Source organism: Primulina huaijiensis, chromosome 6 (genome assembly GCF_012295235.1).
Source record: "Primulina huaijiensis isolate GDHJ02 chromosome 6, ASM1229523v2, whole genome shotgun sequence".
Taxonomy (NCBI): Eukaryota; Viridiplantae; Streptophyta; class Magnoliopsida; order Lamiales; family Gesneriaceae; genus Primulina; species Primulina huaijiensis.
Genome location: NC_133311.1, coordinates 17479951 through 17498585, shown reverse-complemented (window position 1 = coordinate 17498585; position 18635 = coordinate 17479951). Strand labels below are relative to the sequence as shown.

The 18635-nt window shown below is 32.5% G+C and overlaps 2 protein-coding genes across 2 annotated transcripts; both read left to right on the top strand.

Annotated features, from left to right (window-relative positions):
• Positions 1–9249: 9249 nt before the first annotated feature.
• LOC140978722 (glutamyl-tRNA(Gln) amidotransferase subunit C, chloroplastic/mitochondrial) lies at positions 9250–11390 on the top strand. The gene is made up of 6 exons (XM_073443928.1): positions 9250–9503; positions 9602–9642; positions 10324–10379; positions 10761–10812; positions 10901–10995; positions 11139–11390. The coding sequence occupies exons 1-5, from the start codon at positions 9330–9332 to the stop codon at positions 10974–10976; spliced, it is 399 nt and encodes a 132-aa protein (XP_073300029.1). The 5' UTR covers positions 9250–9329; the 3' UTR covers positions 10977–10995; positions 11139–11390.
• A 1913-nt stretch (positions 11391–13303) lies between these two features.
• Positions 13304–16391, top strand: LOC140979846 (eukaryotic initiation factor 4A-2-like). Its single transcript, XM_073445446.1, has 5 exons — positions 13304–13531; positions 14411–14480; positions 14594–14700; positions 15009–15439; positions 15516–16391. The coding sequence occupies exons 2-5, from the start codon at positions 14413–14415 to the stop codon at positions 16149–16151; spliced, it is 1242 nt and encodes a 413-aa protein (XP_073301547.1). The 5' UTR covers positions 13304–13531; positions 14411–14412; the 3' UTR covers positions 16152–16391.
• The last annotated feature ends 2244 nt before the right edge of the window (positions 16392–18635 follow it).

Here is an 18635-nt window from a genome sequence, read left to right as displayed (position 1 = left end):
AATAACATATTCGGTGTCATTACCAATGGGGTAAAATAACATAAACCTCTCCCCTTCGAGAAGAGGCGTGGGTTCGAATCAACCTGAAAACAAAAAAATTATTCATCCCCCCGGTCCAATGTTGTAATAAAAAAAATGTTTTTTTAGAGACATTGTCATTTTCATTTGACATATATTAAGTTAACGTAACTCGATCTATTGTTTTTTCTAAATTATTAGATTTTTTCCATGTGAGAATTGAACTTGGCTCTATATCTTAATTAATGAGATCCTATAGTAAGATATTAAGGTATTATTATCTTCGCCGCACATAAAATGATTATCGTTAATCCAAACATGTAAGGTCCATTACCATGTATTTTTCACGATGTTAGGATTATATTAGTCACGTACACACATAATTTTGTATGGTTTACACATCAAAATCAAACCACACACACACATATATATAAATGAAATTTTAAAAATTTATCTGCATTTTGTAAATTATTTAAGATTAAAATTATATATAATTTGCGCAATATATATGTATATCCTTACTTCTGGACGTGGATAAGGTGAGTACGAAAGATATCAAACAGTAGCAGAAAAAATATGTTGAGAATGGAGGAATATGTTCATCCAACTTGCAAATAATTTCTGATATTATATAATTTAATGTGGCGATAACTTAAAGTTTATTAATTAAATATATTATCTCCTTCTTTTTTCTCCATCCCTTGAATATAATGCGCATGGAACCTTTCAAGAATATGGGATTTCGACTTTTCTGCCGTTGCAATATTGGGGAATTAACGCGAGAAGGGATGATTCCAATCTAGAAGAAGCTTACGCCACTCCATATATGATTTTATCCCGCTTTAGTGGATTTGTTCATTGTTTTTAATTAATCAAGATTCAATTATTCGATCATAATATTCGTCTAAAACAAACGAAATCCTTATATAATGACGTCGAATATAAGAATATATAATAATTTCTGCTTGATAAATTGATCAACTCTACTGTATAATTACTTTTTCGGTCTTAACTTGAGCTAACAAGAAAATAATAGCTTTGATCGATCGATAAATTTTTTTATGTAAAAAAATATTTTGTTTATTTGGTAAAAAAAAACATATGCTTACTTTTATAGTGTTGTTTACATCATCAATTAATATATTTGATAGCTAAATATCATATATTTATTGAAAAGTAAACATGTTGTATAAATTATATACTTCAAAAACTTAGTATTAATTTATTGTTTGGAAAAATTACTCAAAAACCCTACAAAAATACTTTCAAGTCAACATTGTAATTAATCGAATTTTTCGCTTTCTCAGAGAAAATGTAAATTTCAACCTTAATAAATCGAAATTAAGCAAAAAAAACTCGAAAACTTGAAGACAAGGATATAACCCGCACTAGAAAGCTTCCTGGAAAATTCCCAGTTAGCATGGAAGGCGCACAGACACCTTGTGCTCTTGCTTCTGTCTGGAAATTTTTCGGACAAAGCAAGCAGTGCGGAGGCTCAATGGATTTTCTGAATCTTTTCATTCCTAAGGTGTCTTTTGATGAAAAATTTAGACCTATTGACCCGCCAAAAGACACACACATGATGAAACATCGTGTCCATGTAGACAAAAATTTTAAATAGAGGATCAAAAATCATTTAGAACTACTTTATCATATTTTCTAAATACACATTGCATTCATCTCGGGTCTATATTTATTCCTTCATAAATAAAAAGAGTTTATATTATTTTCTAGTTGTTGAACTTGCGATTTACTATGTTGTTATCACCAGTGAAGTTATATGTTGGGAGAAGATTGCCAACTACCGAAGCGCCAAGAGCTGGACAAAATCTTCTTAAGGAAATAGTGTCCAATACTAGCCTCAACTTATTATTAATCATTGCCATCTTTTAGTTTCATCACCAACAAGCTTAAGAAGATTCTCTAAATTTTGAAGATGACTTCCTCATCTACAATATTAACTAAAGCTCCATTGTCACAAGGAGAAATACCAGAAAATTTTGGCGGTGCTTACTTCAAAATATGGCAACAGAAAACGTTGCCATTCCTGAAGATGATGTTGATGCAACAACTATATTCTGAATAGACTTGACGATGCATTATACAATGTGTATTGTCAAGTGAAAGCAGCAAAAGAGTTGTGAGAAATGTTGAAAAGAAGTATAAAACAGAAGATGTCGAACTGAAAAAGTTTATTTCGGGACGCTTCTTAGAATTCAAGACGGTAGACTCCAATATGTAATGAGTGCAAGAAATACAACTACTATATATTGCACGAGATTCATGCGGAGGGATGAGTCCAAACGAGTCATTTCAAGTTCTTGCATTGATTGAAAAACTCCTTTTGTAGAAGGATTTCAAAAACTCTTTGAAGCACAATCGAAAAGAAATGGGACTAGAGGATCTTATTGTTCGAATGAGGATTGAAGAGACAATCGTGATACAGAAAACAAAACCAATAAGTTGGTTGCGAAAGTGAACATGGTAGAGACCAACAACACTTGCAAGAAGAGGAAATTTATGGGTGAACCACAACAACAAAAGAATATGAAGAAGTTCAAGGGATAATGTTACAACTTCGGGAAACCAAACCATATGGCAAAAGACCATAGTCGTCTAAAGAAAGGGAAAAATCAGGCAAACTTAGTTCAAGAAAAGTAAGTACCTTGTGAGTTTTTTGAATTGAATTTAATTGTGGTCCATGGTTTTTGAGACAAACTTGGTGGACAATCCAAATGAATGATGGGTTGATACAGGTGCTACCAGCCACATATGCTCCGATAAAAAGATATTCTCCATATACACTCCAATTTCTTGGAGAAAGCTCTTAATAAAAAATTCTGCTACATCGGAGATAGTCGGGCTTGGAAGGTGGTTATGAAGATGACATGGTGGATGGAACTAATCCTCGTTGTTGTACTACACGTTCATTAAATAAGGAAAAACTTATTGTCGGGGTCATCATTGGTCAAACATGGATTTATGCTTGTATTTGAGTCTAATAAATTTGTATTGACCAAGAATGAATTTGGGGCTACATTTATTGATTTTTGCTCTTCTTTGGGCATCAAATTACTGTTCCATAATTGCCTCAATCGAACGGATTTTCCGCAAGAAAAAAACCGAACTTTGAAAAAAAACGATGGACGTAGTATTGATAAGTTCGGCCTTATTCCAGATCTTGTGAAGGTAAGCAATATTATTGGCTAATCATATCCAAAACAAGATTTTACATCAGAAAAATTATAAAACACTGTGTTGTGGAAAGATCATAAACCTTCATAAGTACCAAAAAATGTGAGGGTGTTCAGCCAAGGTTGAGATACCAAAGCCAAATCAAGCGAAAATTGGACCAAAGACGGTCGATTCCATATTCATTGGATATGCACATAACAATAGTGCCTATAGATTTCACTAAAAGAAAATCAAATTCAACAACACACCTACTAAAACCGTTGTCGTATGCTTTTTGACAACGGTTTTAGTGAAAAACATTGTCGTAGGTGTGTTTTTTAAACAAAAGAAACCGTTGTCTTTTGGGTGTCAAAGACAACGGTTCTATAAAGCCGTTGTCTTTGAGCGTTTTTTAGGGTCAAAGACAACGGTTTATAGAAACGTTGTCTATTAGCGTGTTTTTTTGGACAATCAATAACAATTTTCTTAAACTGTTGTTGAAAAGTGTGATTTACAACAACGGTGAAAAACCGTTGTCGTAGGCCTTTTTTTGTAGTGTTTATTGTGTTTTTACCATAAGTGAAGTTGTTGTATTTTGGGAAAAGATTTCCAACTACCAAATTATGAAGAACGGAATTAAATCATCTTAATTAAGAAAATAATATTCAACACTAGCCTTAACTTATTATGATCATTGTCATCTTCGAGTTTAATCACCAACAGAAAAAGCCTCAACTTATCGAAGGAACTGTCACAAATTTTGGTAAACTGATTTTTTTTTTCTCTTTTTGGTGTGAAAATTCACAGAATGTGTTTTAAACAGTGAAATCGTTTCTCTAAATAATAAATTGATGAATTATTAACTTTTTTTCATCAATAAAAACATATTCCCACTATTATCATAAGCATACTGTGTATTTTTTGTAAACGTCATAATCATAAATTGTAATCTCTATCCACTCGCACAGCATTCTTTTCCATATTTGTGATGTTGTAATGCAGCATCCACATCAACAAGTTTACAGATGGATTTTATGCAAACAACTAAAGCTCTCCTACCCCACTTAAAACAAAGCATACATAATTGATTTGTTTGATATTTACCAAAAAGAGAAAGTAATGCTGTAAGATATATCGATCATACGCAGAGAGATCAGTGGTCCGAGATTTGTAGGATTTCATGAGCAGGTGGACTTTGAAACTGCATTAACTTTTTTTTAATGACCAAATATAATAATCAAAACAGTAACAATAATGGCACGCGAGTTGAATATTGGGACCAGGCTCAAATACAAATGCAACTCCATATATAAATCAGTAGTTTATGTATTAAAAAAATCCCCGATTGAATTAATAAAATATAATATTTTTTACAGGCATGCATTGCCCCTTTTCTTTTTTATGAAAAGATAAAGCTACTGTTTGATTAACGGCCAGTTGAAGCTCAACAGCGACTGAGTGGCGTTAACCCACGCGGAAGATCTTGTACGGCTCCAAAGTCTGCTTGCTTTCGAATTGTTAAATTATATAATGTAAAAACAAAGGATATTGCGACAAATCAAATTTGACTAATGTTCCAAATATTCGATACAGATTAAAGGCGAACTTTGCGGGAACCATTTCCCCACCAATTCCATTCTCCTGTGGTGGTCCATGCACTTTGGATTTGTTTACAAGCTAGCTTTGGTTAATTAAAACTGCGCGCCTGCAATTAATTTGAGATCCGTGTTGTTAGGTTCGAAAAAATATTTGATTCATATTCGAAATCATCAAACAACATCTGAGTTCGAAGTTGTTCCCATATTCTTGAGATGAACTCAAGTTTCAAAGGATTATTTCGATCCAAAATAAAAAGAGAATAAAATCGACGCAAAGGCGCGTAATCCTTTCCATATAACTAGATAACCATGAGCTCTAGTATGACGACATGAGTTATAACATGGCAACGATATTCTCGATTTATATATGTTCTTGTTTTCTTATGATTTTCTTAGTGAAATATATTCTGAAATTGAATATCTAATGACGTAACAGAATTTATTAATATGCTTGTTTTATATATCAATGGGATTTCAGTGCAATCTAGTGAAGATATTATAATTAGAGAATTTGGAGTGACTTTGGAAAAAGTAAGGTTCAAAGGGATCCCAACAATGATGTAAGTGGTTGGTTGAGAACAACTTTTTAAATCATGCATGAACCCTACTTTACTTAATGATTATATAATATTAATAAGTCAAACTTGTATATTTTATTAGGTTCTTTAAATAAAGTTGAGCTGCATTATCCTCCATCCACAATCTTGTGACGTACAAAAATATTCGATTATATATATTTAATGATTTTTTTAGTTAATTGGGATATTTTTGCGGTCGACGAGATTTTAATATTTACATATATATAATTGATTTTTTGGTCATCTATTGTGGTTATCTATGTGAATATCGTTGATGTGATGTCTATTTATTGGATGCGATAAAAATATACATCGAATAAGTGAATGTCACATCGACGATGTTCATATAACTTTATCAAACCATTATTAATCACTCGCATGCATATAGTTGTCCTTCATGAATTTTTTTCAAATAAAAACAGAATTATATAGAATAGAAACTAGTCGAATAGTCGTGATTCGGTTTCATTTTAAACTAGTTTTTTTTCTTCCTTTTTTCTCAATTTTTTGTACCTTTTTTTCTTCACTTCAAGTCAAAATATTAATCTAATTAGTACCTTAATCACATATTTCGAACATAATATATTATGTAATTACTAAAGTCAAATTTTCATTTAAGTTTATGGTTATACATTTCTTCCTCTTTAGTATTGTAAAAAACCAAGATAAATAATATAATTTGTTCAAATAAAATTTATATTTACGTACACATAAAAAGTAATATAACATAACTTAGAATTAACCAATTAAAAAGACATGATATGTATAGGTTTTGATTTGAATAATACCCAATAAAAATCTTTAAAAAAACAATAAATTTCAACTTTTTTCGATTTTGGATTTGATATAAAGCATAAACCCCAATTTTAGCTATGTTCATGAATCTATTCGTTCATTCGTGCATCACCCAATAGGCCATTATCGAACGTTTTCCCTTCGTACTTACGAGAATATTGAATGATTGATGGAAACATTGAGGTTTGCATGTTAAAGAACAGTTGTGTTTTAAGTGTTGACATACAGATATGGCTATGTCATCATATAATTATAAATATATAAAAATTATAAGATAATTAGTCTTATGTATGAACTTGATAATTACATGTAAGTTGTACTTGTAATAGATTGATGATGCAAAATTATGGTAGGTAGTGGTTATCAAGTGATGGGTATTAAAGTTTTCCCTTTATGGAAGTGGAACTTTCCCCTTTTGGGAATGGACTATTACAACCTAGTCTAATACCATATTTGCATTTGAAATCAATTTTTCGGTTATCTAACTTGTGTGAGTTTGAATTTTTGTTCATTAAAATTTTAAAGTATGATTTCGATATACAAACTTGATATCAGATAATTCAATAATTCGGATGTCGTGTCGACATTTGCAGATGACATGTGAGTATGTTATGGTGCAGGTCAGCACTTTGGGGAGATAGGACTGAACAAAAAATCAAAGTTGGTATGATAAAACCCAACTTTAAGAACATAGTGTACCAAAATCTAAAATAGGAAAAGTTAGTGTATTAAAAAAATTATTTTCTTTTTCTTGATGTTATGATGTCTTTATTTGTGGTTAAAAATTAAAACATTTATTTAAATTTTTTTAAAAAAGAAATATATTTGAATATCGATGAATAATAATTTTAATAAAAAAATTTCATTTCCCACCGTTTCTATTAATCAAGAAGAACAAAAGTTTCCCCACCCACTTGGTTTTTTGTAGTCTTCCGGAAAATTGGGACAAATCCTGTGACCGTTCAAAATTCGAATCCATATATGGTTCTTTTTGGTTCTCAATGTAGACAGTTCGTGTAGATAATTCTTGTTACTTGTCTTTCTTCTTGATCTTCGGTACACAACAAGTAGCATGAGTTCACGCAAGTAAAATCTTTTTTCCGCAAGACAAATTTGCCCGCATGTAAATGCTATACGGAATGGAAATAGNATATTGAGTCACCGGTATCACATAAAGGGTGCACCATTCGGTGATAGATAATAATTGAGTGAGTCACCAGCAAAACCGCTTGCAAAGAATTGAAAGTTTGCTATTTTTCAAAATGGGAAGAAAAATAGATAATAATTTTCAATTACTTTAGATTGATATATATGTTCGACTAATAGAAGTGTGATTTCAAGACTATTTCCTACATATACATATGGAAAATTACTTCTTCCACAAATTTATTCACGCTAGGAATTAAAAGTTACAAGTTTATAGGTACAAGGGGTATTAGATTATTAATTTTCATAAAAGGGCATTTATGCAGTTTTAAATTAAATATATGGAGACAACTAATATCTAATGTTATATTATATCTTATAGATTATTATCATGTACTAAATAACTAAAAAATGGGTCGACATTCCGTTTAACCGGGTCAAATCAATTCGGAGCCATGACCGAAACCGCCCTGAGGCGATCCGATTATGGTTCACGAGTATAAAACCCATCGACCCGAGAGGTCGCATTATTTTTGGGAAAAAATTTATAAAATTAAAATGGACTGAACGTTGTGCAAACAATGTCCTCTGAGTTGAAATTATTTGGGATGACAATTTTGAAATTTAAGGGTCAATCTCATTGTTTCACATATAAATTTTAGTGAAAGAAAAATGATTGCAAGTCTATAAAATAAGAAATATATCCCTTAAATTGTTATTTCTAATTTCACACGTCAATATGTTAATCAAAATATTTAAAGAATGAACGGTCTATCTTTTTTCAAATTTTTTAACCAATCTTTGTAATTAGTATCAGACTTTTCACTACTATTATTACTTGCTTTTGTTGGGTTTTTTCCTGCTTTTGGTTTCGTTAGATGATCTTCTATTATTGTTCTGGTAGTACATAGTAGGATAAGAGTAGGTCTCTTGTGAGACGATCTCACGAATCTTTATATGTGAGACGGGTCAACCCTATCGATATTCACAACAAAAAGTAATTCTCTTAGCATAAAAAGTAATACTTTTTAATGGATGACCCAAATAAGAGATCTGTCTCACAAAATACGACCCGTGAGATCGTCTCACACAAGTTTTCGTATTTCGATAAACGAGTGACATTCGTTCTATGAAGGAAAAAATACTATATTTCCTTTTAACCGGAGGAATTGATTCAATACAAATACAATCATATATTCAAAATCCACGATTGGCACAAACATATCCTCGAAGAAGTTGATGAAATTCCCAATCAGATATACAAATGGGTAGCGGAGCCACCATGATCTTGCTGCGATCTTTGCTGCTGCCACCACCGCTTTCCAGTCTAAGGAAAAGCTCATTTTCCAGGGTGTTGGTGCAAAATAAGCGATTTTAAAATAGTTAAGCATAATAAATAAATAAATAACTTATGATTTTATATATACATTTTGTACTCTAATTTTTATATTCTCAATCGGATTGCAATTATTAAAATATTATTATTTTACTCAAACTTGATATTGTAAAACAAGTCATGGATAAAAATCGAAAATTTTGGTATTATATTAACTCTTTTGTTCAAGAAGTTTATTTCAAAAATAAAGTTTTATTTTTTTATTATACTAGATATTTTTTTTAATTACGTTTTTGTTCAGAACCATAATAGTAGTTATTATCAACTTTTATATTTTGTTATAAATAATTATTTTTTTAAAAAAATAATCTAATTTTCTTGCTATGTCTCTGTTTCCAAGAATTATTATATATTTTATAATTCTAAAAATTTAAAAGCCTGAATTAAAACCCCTACTAGTCTACCATATGTCATCGACTGTCAGGAGAAAATATTTGCAGTTTTAATGGGCCAAATACCAATCAATATTCCACCTTGGGCCCATTTTAACAGCCCAAAGTTATGAACGACACAATATCTGGGCCCGTGGACGTGCTTGTGCTCCGGGATTCTGGAGTATCAAAGAGCAGCGGCGAATCTGGAATTTCAACACTCCATCCCAATCCCTTGCGACAACGCTAAGTTATGATCCTGCTGCGATCTTTGCTGCTGCCACCACCCCTTTCCAGTCTAAGGAAAAGCTCATTTTCCACGGTGTTGGTGCAAAATAAGCGATTTTTTGCGGCGAAATCGAGTCTCGAGCTGCCGGACGTTCAGCGCTTAGCTGAAACAGCTCGTATTTCCCTCACTCCCCAGCAAGTACATATTACACTATGTTCTCCTTTTATATGAGCGTTTTCTTTTTTTATAATTATAATTCTCGTTATTTTTTTCCCATTTCTTTTATTGCTTCGTAGGTTGAAGAATTTGAACCCAAAATTCAGCAAGTGGTGGAATGGTATCCTCTTTTCTCTCTACACACAAGCGCGCACAGGCATTTACATTATGAATATCTATATTTGGGCATGCGATTAAAAGTTTGATTGAAGTTCGTGTTTATCACAACATCGAGAGTAAGCCATTGAACAGAGAAGGGAAAATAACTTCCATTGATCTCCAGAATTTTACAGAATGAATTATATAAAACTTGCTCTATGAAATGAATGGTGTTGAACCTTATATACCGATATACATGTGATAATGAGCTAGTGTGTGTATTGTATGGCAATATGTGCTAATTGATATACGAATTTGCAATAGTGTTTTAGGTTTTTTCCTTGGTATGATTGCTAATAGTGAAAAAGTTTAACCATACTAATAAAAATGTTTGTGTTAAAATGTATTCTCACTGTTTTTCAAAATTTCAATTAAACAGCAAGTGGTAAAAGATGGGAAGTTCAAAGATTTGTCATTCTAACCTCCTGACGTCATTTTTCTTCTTGTAGTTGTCGAGTAATATGTGCCATGTGGGTTGTTAATATATTTCTATGCCACTCTTGGTGATGTATATATCCTTATATTACATGATCTTATGTGTGTTTTTGTGATCTATGGCAATTACTTTACAAGAGTTTGCCACACAATGTAGGCATGCGATTTTTTATAGACTTATTCATCTTCTAATTTACATGTGAAACAGGTTTGGGCAACTTCAGGCTGTTGACCTTGAGAGTATTGAACCGGCCTTAAGAGCAGGTACTTGAAACACTGAAGTTTAACTTTATAGTGTTTATAATGTGACCTTACTAGCAGAGATACAATGACGACTTCTCTGTATTGGATGTGATTTCCTCCATAACCCTTTCTATACAATACGGATTTATGTGGAAAATAGAGTGTGTGGTTGTCATCTCTCTTGCTCAACAATTCAAATTTGCATGCTACTGGTGCGATAGTGTGTTTGTGAACTCGGTTTCTTCTTTTATTTATTGATACTACCTGTGCAGCTTCTAATGGATGTTGATACATAATAAAATACTATTTCTTTGTTAATTCTATGAATGAGATTGCCGTGAACTTTCATAGAATGTGGACCAAGTTAATCTGCCTTTGACTTGTCCTCTCTTGGATATACAGATACTGAAGGTGACAATTTACGAAATGATGCTCCTGAAATATTTGATAATAGGTATTCAAAGTACATATATTTGTCATCCATACTTCGTGAATAGAGATATATCTCAATGTAAAAATAAAATTTAATTTTTATTTTACAGGGATGCTATAATAGCTGCTGTACCAACATTCGAAGATTCTTATATCAAAGTTCCTAAAGTCTTGAACAAGGAGTGATGCTTATGATACCAGTCAGGTAATTTCTTTTGTTAGTTAAATTTTCATCTTGCAAACCAAATAGTATTTAAATACGTGTATAATTTCCTTGCTGCTAAATTTTATTACGTTATCGTTTCTCCAAGCTTTTATTAGCATGGATGCAAATTTTCTTTTTTGCAGTAACTGAGAAGATCACTGTGGAAAATGGTTTAAGGATTTCCATATTGATTGGTGAGTGTTATGGATTAAGCTTTGTAATGATTTTTGCCTGTGGGCATGATTAAAATTTTTATGTTGTTACAAATTCAAGAACAGAGAGTCCACCCTTGTAGGCTCTACCTATACAATACATGTTAAATATGATTCTTGAAGTTTGGTGTGGTATGTTTTCACTCGGGAAATAATTAATTGGAATTCCGCAAATTCATTCAATGGTTTAGCTTGTATCAACATTCAAACATGGTAGTTCAAACAAAACAATAATCATTGTGGCTTCAAAAAAAAATCAAGTTTGTTTGGATAAATGCAGAATGTTTTTGTGGTGGTTATATTTTTTATTGCGATCTTTAATGAAATTATCCCAAAATTGTAATAATGTATATAAAAAATGTATAATTTTGAATATAATAAAACACATAATTATATATATTTTTATAACTATTTTAGCACAATTTCTTGTTAAAAAAAATTGAAAGTTGTGTGATTGCAAAAATTCAAAAAAATTATAATTATTTTTCATTACATCTCGTCTGCAAATCATGTCAATCAAGTTCTTAACTTTTTTTTAGGGACGGATCATATCTTATCATCCAAATTATCTCTGGTGAGATATTTCATTACATTTATTTTGGATTCGACTAAGAGAACTGCGATTCCGAGACTATTTCATGTAGGTACATGGAAAAGAAACTTGTTCCACAAAAGTATTTATGAACGGGAATTCAAGTTAAAAGTTTAAAAATACCAGGGATCCAAGATCGTTAATTTTCAACCGTCCCACCTCAGTTCAGCCCTGTTCCAGCCACTCGCCCCCAAAATTATTTTGTAAATGTTCTTCTCTCTGAAATATTTATATACTTATTATCTATTATCTTTAGGTTTATCAACCGAAATATTTAACAAAATGTTTTTATTTAAATAATTAAATTTCTCCTCATCGACAATTCTTTCATTTGTATAATAATTTTACAAATAAAAATAATAAATAAATAAAATAAAACGATAAAAACACAATATAAATCTTAATGCAAAAACTTGTGTGAGACGGTCTCATGGGTCATATTTTGTGAGACGGGTCTCTTATTTGGGTCATCTATGAAAAAGTTTTACTTTTTATACTAAGAATATTACTTTTTATTGTGAATATCGGTGGTGTTGAACCGTCTCATAGATAAAGATTCGTGAGACCGTCTCACAAGAGAACTACTCTACTTTTTATTGTGAATATCAGTAGGGTTGACCCGTCTCACATATAAAGATCCGTGATACCGTCTCACAAGAGACCTACTCAAATCTTAAACTAATTTATTCAATTATCTTATGTTTTTCTCCCTTATTTCCAAATATGTTCTCTCGTTGATATTATCTTTAAATTTGTATATTCTATTTTTTTGAAACAGTATATTCTATTTTTTAAAGTGCTAATATTTTAAATGTTTTTAATATCTTATTTCAATTATTTTTATGAAAACTAGTGAATTACTGATGTATATTGAAAACGTTCACGAGTTTGAAATTATAAAAATTCGAACACAATTTAAAATAGTCAAGCATAATAAATAAATGAATAATTTATGATTTTATATATACATATTGTACTCTAATTTTTATTGGATTGCAATTATTAAAATATTATTATTTTACTCAAACTTGATATTGTAAAACAAGTCATGGATAAAACATCGAAAATTTTGGTATTATATACCACTTTTGTTCAGGCAATTTATTTCAAAACTAAAGTTTTATTTTTTTATTATACTAAATAATTTTTTTAATTACGTTTTTGATTAGAACCATAATAGTAGTTATTATAAACTTTTATATTTTCTATAAATAATTATTTTTAAAAAAATAATCGAATTTTCTGGCTATGTCCCTGTTTCCAAGAATTATTAGATATTATATAATTCTAATCTAAAAATTTAAAAAGCCTTAATTAAAACGCCTGCTAGTCTACCATATGTCATCGAATGTGAGGAGAAAATATTTGCACTCTTAATGGGCCAAATAGTAATCAATATTCCACCTTGGGCCCATTTTACAGCCCAAAGTTATGAACTACACAATATCTGGGCCCGTGGACGTTGCTTGTGATCCTGGAAAACTGGAGAATCAAAGAGCAGTGGCAAATCTGGAATTTCAACACTCAATCCCAATCCCATGCGACAACACTAACCTACTTTTCCTCGCGCCTTTTAGCATTTGCAGTGCTCATTCTACTGCTAAACTCCGCGGCGTAGATCCGAGGAGTTTTGAGATCAAATCGGCGCAAGAAGCAAATTTGATAGAGCTATCAATCGGTTCTGTAGTTTTAATCAGATCTTTGTTCGTATAACACTTTTCACTGCTATCAGGTTAATATTGATGTTTTTTGGTGTTTGTAAACATGTGATGATTGTTGCATAGTTGATGTTGAATGATCGTACGTGAAACTTCAAATTTTATCCTCTGTTATCATTTTCCGTTGTGAGCGTGGACGATTAAGTTTTTGCATCGTTTGTGGGAGATCTGTATGGTTATACTTTTATTATTGGATTGACTATCAGAACAGTAGACATGTGTTTCCCTTTCTCTTCTGCTATTTTGTTTTGTTTTTACGTGATATGGCTTTCTTTTTTCAGGAATAATACTGTTTTTTGTGGTTTTGCCATGCGACATAACTTACGGCTGAAAAAGTTGCGTTCTTTTAAATCTAAGTGCATCTCATCCGATGTTTTGTCCCAAAACTCATTTTTCCCTCGTTTTGCGCTTGTTTTAGTTTGGTTCTTTTTTTTTTCTCCTCATAATTAATTTATCTTCTTGGGTGTTACTATTATCGAGTATGATGTAGTTTGATGGATTGGAAAAAAATACCTTTATGACGTATATTTTGAAGTTGTGGATTATATACTCTTTTTGGGTGATTTGAACGAAAGATCAGCTCCTTTTGTTTTTCTGCCTTCAGGGGCTCTAATTTGTTTTGGTTTTCTGAGCGTTGGTAGAGAGTGCGCTATTTTTTTGGTAATGTTAGCATAATTGAAACTACATTTACGTCCAGGTCCAGGGACATCGCGCATTGCTCCTTTGTTTAAACAATGTTTGGTTTTGAAAATTTTCCTTACGTGTGAAAGATATCATCAGAGTGTCTTGTAGTGTTTCTGACAGTATTCTCTCGTGACCCATAATTATATTGCTGTTTACTACTTTACTTCTTCGGTTTATAATGAGCTAATCATTTATTTCTTTTTCTGCAGTCATGGCTGGAACGGCACCTGAAGGTTCTCAATTTGATGCTCGCCAGTATGATACAAAAATGAATGAGTTGTATGTACTATTCTTATTGCAACTTTATGCTTACTAATCTAGGACTAAATAAGTTACTTAGTAAGCTGTTATTAATTTCGGCCTCTTCTGATCATCTGAGTTTGTTGGCCCAGGCTTGGAGCTGATGGAGAGGAATTTTTCACCAGTTATGATGAGGTGTATGACAGCTTTGATTCTATGGGCTTGCAGGAAAATCTTCTTAGGGGCATCTATGCTTATGGTAAACTTGGATAAATAATATGTTGTTTACTTCTCTTCTGCTTTTTCTAAAAATTGTCTGACTTTATAAGCTTTATCTTTCAAGGTCATTTCTTTTTTTGAGAATCTTAACTTAATTCCTAGCTGTAAATTTTATCGTCAAGATTTTGTTATTTCAGTTTTCATTGAGCAAGTGTACTTGCTACAACTTACAAAGTGTTTCTGGCTTCTCATTTTGGGTTGTCTAGTAATTTGATGGTTTTGTTAATCTCTGCTTTCCTTTTCGAGATTTTCAAGGAAAATGAGAGGTTCATTTGTATCTACTTGCAGGTTTTGAGAAGCCCTCTGCTATTCAACAAAGAGGTATTGTTCCCTTTTGCAAGGGGCTTGACGTGATTCAACAGGCTCAATCTGGAACTGGAAAGACTGCAACCTTCTGCTCTGGAATTTTGCAGCAGCTAGACTATAATATAGTTGAATGCCAGGCCTTGGTTCTGGCACCTACCCGTGAGCTTGCTCAGCAAATTGAGAAGGTCATGCGAGCGCTAGGTGATTATCTTGGTGTTAAGGTTCATGCTTGTGTTGGAGGTACCAGCGTTCGTGAAGATCAGAGAATTCTTTCTAGTGGGGTTCATGTCGTGGTTGGTACTCCTGGACGAGTTTTTGACATGTTGAGAAGGCAATCACTGCGGCCTGATTACATTAAAATGTTTGTTTTGGATGAAGCTGATGAAATGCTTTCACGAGGTTTTAAAGATCAGGTAACTCTTAAATTTTTTTTTCCAAGTGCCATGAATGCAAAATTATTAATCTAATGAGACTGATCCACGCTTTCAGATATATGATATCTTCCAGTTGCTGCCACCTAAGATCCAAGTTGGTGTATTCTCGGCTACTATGCCACCAGAAGCTCTTGAAATAACAAGAAAGTTCATGAATAAGCCCGTACGTATTCTTGTCAAACGTGACGAGTTAACCCTTGAGGGTATAAAGCAGTTTTATGTTAATGTTGACAAGGATGAGTGGAAACTGGAAACACTCTGTGACCTTTACGAGACTTTGGCCATCACTCAGAGTGTCATCTTTGTCAACACCAGGCGTAAGGTTGACTGGCTTACTGACAAAATGCGCAGCCGTGATCATACTGTATCTGCTACCCATGGTGACATGGACCAGAACACTAGAGATATCATCATGAGAGAATTCAGGTCAGGTTCATCTCGTGTTCTTATCACCACCGATCTCTTGGCTCGTGGTATTGATGTGCAGCAAGTTTCTCTCGTTATCAACTATGATTTGCCGACTCAGCCTGAGAATTACCTGCATCGTATTGGCCGAAGCGGAAGATTTGGGAGGAAGGGTGTTGCTATTAACTTTGTCACTAGAGATGATGAAAGAATGCTTTTCGATATACAGAAGTTCTACAATGTTGTGATCGAGGAGCTTCCCGCCAATGTCGCTGATCTCCTCTAAGAAGTTTTTGTTTCACAAGAGGTCTTTTTTTAATGTTTCCTTTTATATTTTGTAGGATGGTTTAATTTGTAATAGACTTAATTAAGTTTGAAGCTTCGAGTCCCTTGATTTGCAGGGGGGTCTCTCCCCTCCCAATTTGGTTGACTGGTTCATAAACTTTTTTCTTGTATTGTAATTATCCAAAACTACTGCAGATTCTGGAATTTCTTGAGCTTTATTGAGTCTAATTTTATTTGTGTATGTTCGCCTTACAACTGTTACCTAGTTATTATCTTGTGTCGTTCTTGCCTGAAATTATTGTCAGATCACTGGTGTAGTAATTTGATGCCACGATATATCAAGTAAATAAGAAATATTTCCAAGGGTTAACAAATTTATAAGATTCTCCCTCTAAATTTGTGTGTCTAAATCTCTTTTTGTACTTGTGGCTTCGTATAAATCACAAGGTATTGGAGATTTGCTACCACGTTTTAATTTATGTACTATATTTTTCTTTTGGTAGGATCATTAGCTTTTGGACTTATATTAAGGCCAAAAAACATTATCAAATCTAATAATGTTTTCTGCCGTTGCATTTTAGTAGGTTGGTTTGTGTAACTTCCTTTTATCCACATTTTCCTCTTACCAGATTCATCTAAATACACACAAAAAAAAAAAAGAAAAGAAACAGACCATCAATTTCATGATATTTTTCACTAATTTTCTCCTCCACATGATAAAAGGCACCTTGGCTGCTGTTTTAATACTGTTGTCAACTAATGTTGCTTTCGAGGCCATTTTATTTATTTGTTTAAATTTCGTTGTCGGATTGTACAGCTCTTTGTTCATAATAAACAATTAATTGCAATAGTGAAGCCCTTGGAATCNATGATATTAATGTATATAATAATTTTAAGCATATCTAATCAATTATTTCCATGTTTTCCTCAACTAATTATCTATAAACAGGATAAATAAGTTTTCAATTTTTTAATGTCATTTTTAGATGTAATTTTTTTAAATTTATTCAAATACTTCATAAAATCTTTATTTTATAAAAAAATATAACTAAACTAATTATTTAAAAAATAAAATATTTTATTTACATACCACATATAATATTATATAATACACGTGATACGTGTACAATGATACTAATATTAAATAAAATAAATATAAACACTAATATTTATAACGATTCAAAGAAAAGTAAGTAATCAGGCCGCCTAAAATAATTCTTCAAAGTTTTTGTGGCAGCAGCCATTTTTCCTCATCTTTTTAGCTGTCAAAAAACAACACGAAATACTCGTCAAGACTTGAGCTTTATCCCAACCCATCGAGAAAACTCCTTCCGAATCCATGGCAGATTACCGATCAAAGACCTTTGGTGATGCAAATATGCAAATACAGCCTTACTATGGACCCCCATATAAATATAACAGCACCAGGCCTGATGATTTCAGGTCTTACAGTGCTTCCTATGCTTCATCTTCGTCATACACCTATTCTGCGGCGGCGGGGTTGGGGGAGGTTGCACCTCAGAAGCTGAAGAAAGTCAAGAGTACGGGTGGGTCAACTTTAGGTTCATGGAGTTTTAAGGATCCTGAGTTCCAGAGGAAGAAGAGAGTTGCTAGCTATAAAGTTTACGCCGTTGAAGGAAAATTCAAAGGATCCTTTAGGAAGAGTTTCAGATGGCTCAAGGACAGGTATACTCAAGTGGTTTATGGATGGTGGTGATTTGATGAAAATTCTTGGAATCGTGTGATTTTGCTCTATATGATATATCGTGATGACATTTTTGTCCCTTTCTGTATGGAAAACAGACTTTTGAATCATTTTATGCATATCAATGTTCTGTGTGTCATTGCTCTTCAAGCACAAAATTTTTGAAAGTTCGAATCTTTTGTGTTGATTCAAGGGCATCGTTTTGGTTCGAAAGATGGCCTTTTCCCCCATATATATACTAGATTCTTTATGAAGGATTTGTGCTTATTGGACATGTTACCGAGAAGAAGTTCTACTTGTTTACTTATTGTCATCAACCTTTATTCGTACTTGCTTGGGTATGTTATCAAAAAATTCGAGGATTGGTTAATTTGGATCAGTTTCAAGATCTATTAAATATTTGTTGCTCAGTTATTACCATGGATTATGTTTGGACAAGATTTATTTAATTGGTGATTATATCTGTCAATACTTTTATGGATCACACTCTTTTGCATTGCAAAAACATATCTTTTTGACAAAAGAAAACGAAACAATTCCAATTATTTTCCACTTCATCAAAACCATGCACCAATCTCCAACTAATCATAGAAATGAACCTGGTTTCAACGTTATGCAACCCCCCACATCACATCAAGCCTATTTCAGACCACTTTTGCACTGTAGAAGATTGTATTGAATCTGTTCCATTATCCCTCATCGTGTTGAAGTTCTGAGGTAGTAGAAAAATATTGAATACATCCTTGGATGTAGTTCGGGGCATGCTTCCGGAGAAGTGGA